General features: G+C 30.2%; 1 protein-coding gene and 1 pseudogene across 1 annotated transcript; both read left to right on the forward strand.

The window, feature by feature from the left end:
* Window positions 1-3,213: 3,213 nt before the first annotated feature.
* On the forward strand, window positions 3,214-3,701 carry LOC147404896 (ethylene-responsive transcription factor ERF122-like). Its single transcript, XM_086437932.1, has 2 exons — window positions 3,214-3,380; window positions 3,467-3,701. Exons 1-2 carry the CDS (start codon window positions 3,214-3,216, stop codon window positions 3,699-3,701), a joined length of 402 nt encoding a protein of 133 aa, XP_086294058.1.
* A 2,263-nt stretch (window positions 3,702-5,964) lies between these two features.
* On the forward strand, window positions 5,965-7,248 carry LOC147404897 (protein FAR1-RELATED SEQUENCE 5-like; annotated as a pseudogene).
* The last annotated feature ends 225 nt before the right edge of the window (window positions 7,249-7,473 follow it).

Raw genomic sequence — 7,473 nt, forward strand, 5'->3', positions numbered from 1 at the left:
TTTATACCAAAGAAAATGATATGCACTACTATTATTAGTATAGCAAACTCTTTTAAGAATTAGGATCACTACTTTTACTAGGCATCTTATTAGTTTCCTTATAAGTTATTTTATTAAGAATGTAATTTGTGAAAAGTAAAACTTCCCCTCACAAGTTTGTGGTAAACCAAAACTAATTAATATCACATTCAACATTTCTTTTAATACTCGATTTTTTTTCTTTCAGCAACTTCATTGATTTGAGGCGTGTATAGTGTTGTTGTTTAATAAATAATTCAATGTTGAGCACAAAGCCCATCAAAAGATAATGAATCATACTCACCACCTCTGTCCGTTTTTAGGACCTTTATTTTTTTATTGATTTAATTTTCAACCTTATGTTTATATTTAATAAACATTTTCATAACCTCATCATTGATTCTTAATAAATACACATAACAATATCGAATGTAATCATCAATAAAGGTGATAAAATATTTTTTATATGCAAGATTTTTTTAAACCCTTCTTACTAAATAAAAATTTATATGCAAGATTTTTTATTTATATACTAAATAAAAATTTATATGCAAGATTTTTCAAAAACCAGCTTGAAACCCTTCTTACTAAATAAAAATTTATATGCAAGATTTTTTTAGATGTCGGGTACATGCAACACATCATTTAACGAAAGTTTCTTCCCTGAAGTAAATTTTAACACAATATTTCCTTGACCTTCAACTATTGAAATCAAAGAGTTGGCCATAAATAACTTTTCTTCATATTTTACTTTCTTATATTTTGAAAAGAAATTCTTGTCAGAACATATATGTCAAATAGCCCCTTGGTCTATCCTCCATTCTTTAGTATTTTCAACTAAATTGATTTCAAAGCGAACTGTAGAAAGATTGATATAGGAAACAACTACTGCAAAGTTTTTTAATTCAATCAATTTTGCTTGAATAGATTTATTCTTTGATGAATCTTTTTCATTGTGTTTCCTACAATCCTTTACTCGATGTCTAGGTTTGTTGCACTTATAACAATTCCCCTTGAATCTTTTAAAGTCATTGCCTTAATGACCTTAATTACCTTGGTTGGAGAATTTCATCTTTTTATTGTTGACATTTGATTTAACCCTTTTATCTTCCACAACATTTGCCTTTGATTTTATTGAGTGATTTCCAACTCCACTTTTCACTCATACGGTTGTCTTCTTTAATCATCAACCTTACTACAATCAAGTCTTCTATCTTCATTTTTTACGATTATGTTTTAAATACTTTTTAAAATCTTTCCATGATAGTGGTAATTTTTCAATTATACATGTCACTTAAAATGTTTCATTAACTTTCATATCTTTTACATGAATTTCATTCAGGATAATTTAAAGAAGTTGAACTTGAGTCACAACAGTTTTGGAATCCACCATTTTAAAATCAAGAAATTGACTAACAACGAATTTCTTCATTCCGACATATTCTATTTTGTACTTTTTCTCTAAGAATTCCCACAACTTTTATGCAGTTTGGAATGTACTGTATAAATTGTACAGTGTGTTGTCCAATCCATTGAGGATGTAATTTCAGCATAGAAAATCAGAGTGTTTCGAAGCCTTGACAATGATAATAATAATCCTGTTTGTTTCTTTTTCTTGTAGAACCGAGGCATCCTTAATTAAAAATTTGATCAGATTTTGAATTGTCTAGTAGAATAACATTTTCTATTGCCATCTCTTGAAATCAGACCGATTGAACTTTTCGAGTTTCTCATGACGATTCACTGTAAGATTCATTTCTAAAAAGTTATTTCACACAAAAATATTAATTTATTTGTTTTAAGATTGTTATTTGTTTTTATCCGATGTGGGACTAAAATTTTACACCACAACTTACAAATAAATCACTTAACTCTTTTTTTCACTTTTTTTTACTTCTACTTTTACTTTTACTATTACTTCCACTTCCATTCAAGCATTAGGATAAATCCCACACTAATCTAGTACTTGTATCAACCACTAATTGATTTGAGCTCCCTCTCGGATTTCTTTTTATAGATCTTCAAAACTTCTCTAATCCATCTTTCTAGGTCCCCACAATTTAAATGACGTTGCTACAAAGAACTACAGAAAAAACACAACTCATAGGATCTGCTCCTTTGACAAGTTGGGGGGTTCAAGACAATTATTAATTGTGTTTTTCTTTGTTCCCAAGGAGAAAGGCCAAATGGTTTTGGATAATGGAATGACAGTGTGGATATGGGCTCCTTTTCCATCTCTTTCTCAACTTAGTCTTTCTGCCCCATTTTTTTTTTTTAATAATTTATCAAAACGGTAGAGTTTTCGAAATTAATTCCGAAAACAGTACACTGTAGCAATTAATTCTGAAAACGGTAAATTTACCATTTTTTTGAAATTAATATTTTTTATCAAAACGATAAAAACAGTAAAATATTTTTTTTTACCGAAAATACCCTTTTTTTTTTACATATATATTTACAATTTTAACCTTAAAAAAAATGAAAATCCAACAAAAAAGATTCACTCTCTTTCGGTAATCCAACAATCATATGTATTTATAATTTTTTTTTTACTAAAATCATTTTTATTTTCGTAATTTCAGTCAAAAAATAAAAAAGGGCATTTTCGGTATAAAAAAATACATTTTACTGTTTTTACCATTTTGGTAAAAAAAATTAATTCCGAAAACGGTAAATTTACCGTTTTCGGAATTAATTGCTATAGTGTACCATTTTGGTAAATATTCGAAATCTTGTGCATGTTTTGGTAAATCTGCCTTTTTTTTTTCGTCTGCATTTAAATAATCCAACCTTCTAGAGTAGCTATTCAGAAACGAGATTTACGTTTTAGGAGGATGATAGTGAAGGGGTGTTGATGCAGACCTCAAAGTCGGTTCATTTGACGACGTATTCAAATTCAATTTGCTTTTGTAGCATAGAGAGCACTGAGACAGATGAATCCTGATTAATTATTCTAATTCTTAAAAACAAGTACCTATTGACTTCAAGAAATTGTGTGTTCACCACTTAACTGAAACGTCAATTTTTGTCTGATAGTTTTAAAGCTCAAATCGCGTCAACAATTAAACTAGGCAGTGTCACACCATTGGTCAACGGTGGTTCATCTGGCAGTCTCACCTCACTATCCCAAAGCATATAAGGCCCATCTCCAATTTGCTTGCTCTTGCAAAACACTAAATCATGAAATCTTCAAAAATGACTAAAATAGTTGGATTTAAAGCCACCCAACACCCTCCCTCGCATCCTCTGACCACGGAACAAGAGAATTCTCTCTTTGTTGCTGCTTTCAAGCACGTAAACTCCAATGATACCCGCAACGATGATAAAGACATTCTGAACTGTTCCAGCCCATTCATAGTACTGTTAGAACATCTTCTTCCTTTGCAAACGCTGAAAATGGAAGCATAGTTTTACTCCTAACTGATGATGACACGTGTCAAATATGTAGAATTCAGGGCTGTTTGGGTTGCCAACTTTTTGAAGAAGACAACAAGAAGAAGAGGAAGTACAGAGGTGTTCGGCAGAGAAGATCAGGCAAATGGGTTGCTGAGTTATGGATTCCTAATGAAGCAAAGAAAAAATGGATTGGAACCTTTGATACCCCCAAAGAAGCGGCACGTGCATACGATAGGGAAGCCATTAAGTTGTGTAGATTCCAAAAGAAGCTCAATTTTCCTCTCTGACGATGATCAGATTTTCCATCAACCCAAACAAGATCAAGAACAACTACTACAAAAGTAAGAAAGAAAATCTAGGACCTCTTCCTCTTCTTAGGTAGAACCTCCAGTGTCATACATGCTGTGAATTAGAACTTAAAACCAAGGTCAGGTAGCATCCAATTTTATTCCATGTGGCCTTTTGGGGACTCATTGACCGTATAGATATGTGGTCGGTCAACCGATGTATACAAAATCATAATGTTTGATAATTTGTATCCACTAGATCTACGTTATTTCAAAAAAAATTTAATCCACCAATTAGAAATCATTCTTAATACAATGCTATTATCAATGCACGCACATCACCAATCAATAAGATCTTTTGTTTGTAGATTCACCCAGGGATAGACCACATTCTATTCGGTAAATAGGTTAAAAAATGCCACGTGGCATAAAATGGGGTATCACCCAATCTTGATTAGGAACCCACACTGTGAGTGCGATTTTGTTGACGCACCATTCGGTGATCAAGTATAACCTCTAAATCCTATTGGAGGATTTTGTGCCATTTTTTTATTGAACGCACATTTTTCTATTTTTTTATTAAAGAACTCTATTTATTAACTAATTATACATACCTCCAACAGGACTCTATACACGGTGATTTTAAATTTAAAATATCAAGATTTCAATTTGATATTGGAAAAACTTCGCTTACAAACATAGTAAGATTTAATTCTTACTAAGGGTCGTTTGGCTAAAATGGATCACCACATCAGTAGTCCAACACCACAACCTTCTAAACTTTGTCCAAAAACTCATAATAATAATAATAATAATAATAATAAATTATTTTGAATTGAAATAATAATATTTGACCCTTTAATCCTATTGGAGAATTTTGTGGGATTCTTTATTGGGTACACCTTTTTTTTATTTTTATTTTTATTTTTAAGTACTTCAACTATTAACTTATTACACAAACTCCAATAAAGAGTATTTTGAATTGAAATAATAATATTTCAATAGGAAAACCAAACAGCTCATTTTCTAACCACAAGAAAAGGCAAGGTTTTTCTATGATTCTAAGCAAGATTTCAATAGCAAGGTTTTTCTATACTTCTAAGCACTTCTCTTGCTTTTAAGTCTTAGATATTATTATCTTCCACTGTAAGTGTGTGATTTTATTTTTTTCATTTATATAGTTTTTTTAAATTTATTTTTAGAAATTTCAATTTATTGAATTTTTTTTAATATTTTCTCATTAAGGTTTTTCTATGCTTCTAAGTATTTCTCTTGCTTTCAAACCCTAGATACCATCATCTCCCTATGTAAGTGTGTGATTTTATTTTATTTTTTTCATTTATATATATATATATATATCTATATATATCTATATATATATATATATATATATATATATATATATATATATGTGTGTGTGTGTGTGTGTGTGTGTGTGTGTGTGTGTGTGTGTGTGTGTGTGTATTTTTAATTTATTTTCAGCGATTTCAATTTATTGAATTTTTTTAAATTTATTTTCAATTTATTTTGTTCAATAAACTTAAATATATTTTTTTAAGAATTTTTTTGGGGTTTTAGATTCTACATAAGCTTATCATAAACAATTTGTTCAGGCTTGTTCAATAAATTTCATGTTTAGAATATATATTTGTCACCAATAAGTTTTTGATGATATATTATCTTACAGAAAATAGAAGGAAAAAAGTTCAATAGGATACTTTAGAAGAATTTGTTAAAGAAAAGAGGTTTAATTATATCTTGATGTAACAAGAAGGATTTGATATTGATGATGATGATTCTTCCAATGATACTAAAGATATACGTTTAAATTCTCATAATGAAGATTTTCGTGATTATGGAGTAGAAGAGGCAAATGATCAAGTAGGTCCATTTGTTGGAATAATATTTAATACTGTGGAATAAGCATATGATTATTGTAATGAGTATGTTAGAACAATTGGATTTAGTGTGAGGAAGCGAAGGACAAGTAAGGTTCGATCTAATCCCAACAAGATCTATAGCAAAACATTATATTGTTTTACTGAAGATTTTTACCAAAAAGTCAAAACACCAAAAAAGAGAAGAGAAAATAAGATATTTCAATGCCCAGCTATATTTCATATGATCCTCAATCCTAATGGAAAATATTTAGTGACCAAATTCATAGTGGATCATAGTCATAAACTTGTCCCACCTGAAAGATCACATTTATTGAGGTCCCACAGACACATAAAGCCTTCCCAATTTGGATTTATAAAAAAAAATGCATTCATCTGGACTTCAACAATCAGATATTTTCTCTTGCATGTGTATAGAAGCTAGAGGGGCCCAAAATCTTAATTTCATTCAGTCTGATTGCAACAATCTAGTTCAAAGAACACATGTTGAGTTTCTCAAGAGAAGTGATGCACAACACCTCATTGATTATTTCAAGCAAAAGAAACAAATGACCAAACACTTTTTTTTTCTCATTTTGAACTAATGAAATATTTGAAATAAGTGGAATTTTCTTTTATGATGCAAAGTCCAAACGTGATTATAGGTTGTTCGGTGATGCTATTTGTTTTTATATAACTTTCCGAACAAACAATTATAATATGGTATGTGCACCAATTGTCGGTATTAATAATCATGAACAAACAACACTTTTTGGATATGATTTGTTAGATGGTGAAACAACTGAGACAATTATTTGGTTGTTTAATTCTTTTTTAGAAGCAATACAAGGAAAAAAAATGAAAAACTATATTTTTTGATCAAGGTATGGCGATCGCAAATGCTATTAGTGTTGTATTCCCAAAAACGCATTATAGATTATGTCTATGGCACATTTATCAAAATGCAGTAAACACTTATCCAAAGCATTCACCGATTTCAAATCACTCACGCAACAATTCAAAAAATGCATATATAATCCAGAAACAATTGAAGAATTTGAAGAAAATTGGGACAGGTTGCTTGAAGATTATGGGTTGAGAGATAATGAGTGGTTGCAAGGGTTATATAAGTTACGTAAAAAATGGGCTCAAATATATGCTCGTGATCTTTTTGTGTGGGTATGACCACAACATAGAGAAGCGGGATCATCAACAAATTTTTAAAGGGTTATTTTTCTAGTAATATCATTCTTTGAGAGTTTGTAGATCAATACTCAAAATCCATGGCTAGTCGAAAGGAGAAAGAAAGGGAAGCAGAAAATAAGTTACGACAAATAACACCTATTTTATTTTCTAATTGGTCTGTAGAGCGTGAAGCATCCAAAATATATACAAAGAAGATGTTTTACATGTTTCAAGAAGAGTACAAACAAATTATTGATCATCTTTTGAAATTAGAAGAAAATGATGGGACAATCCAAATATATAGTGTTACAAAGATGGATGGTTGGAAAAGGGTGAGTACACTTAAATATAACCAATCAGAGCAATCTGTATTATGTAGTTGTAGAAAATTTGAATTCCATGGAATCCTACGCTCTCATGCGATAAAATTATTTCGTGACTTAAATTTTAAGAATCTACCTTCCTAATACTATTTGAAGAGATAGACCATTGATACTACTCATATGGGGATGCAATTTTAAGCAACATTGATCCTACCTCTGACAACTCGTTATAGTGAATTATCACATATTTTACAAAGAATCATGGCAAAAAGTGCAAAGTCAAATGCAATAATTACTTTTGCTAAATCATTATTGTTAGAAGTAGAGGCAAAAGTAGAAACATTTTCAATTTCTAAAAAAGAATTGGTGAGGACATCTGAGAAAGAT

The sequence above is a fragment of the Akebia trifoliata genome, chromosome 4 (assembly GCF_017979445.1).
Source record: "Akebia trifoliata isolate Shusen 1 chromosome 4, ASM1797944v1, whole genome shotgun sequence".
NCBI classification, from domain to species: Eukaryota; Viridiplantae; Streptophyta; class Magnoliopsida; order Ranunculales; family Lardizabalaceae; genus Akebia; species Akebia trifoliata.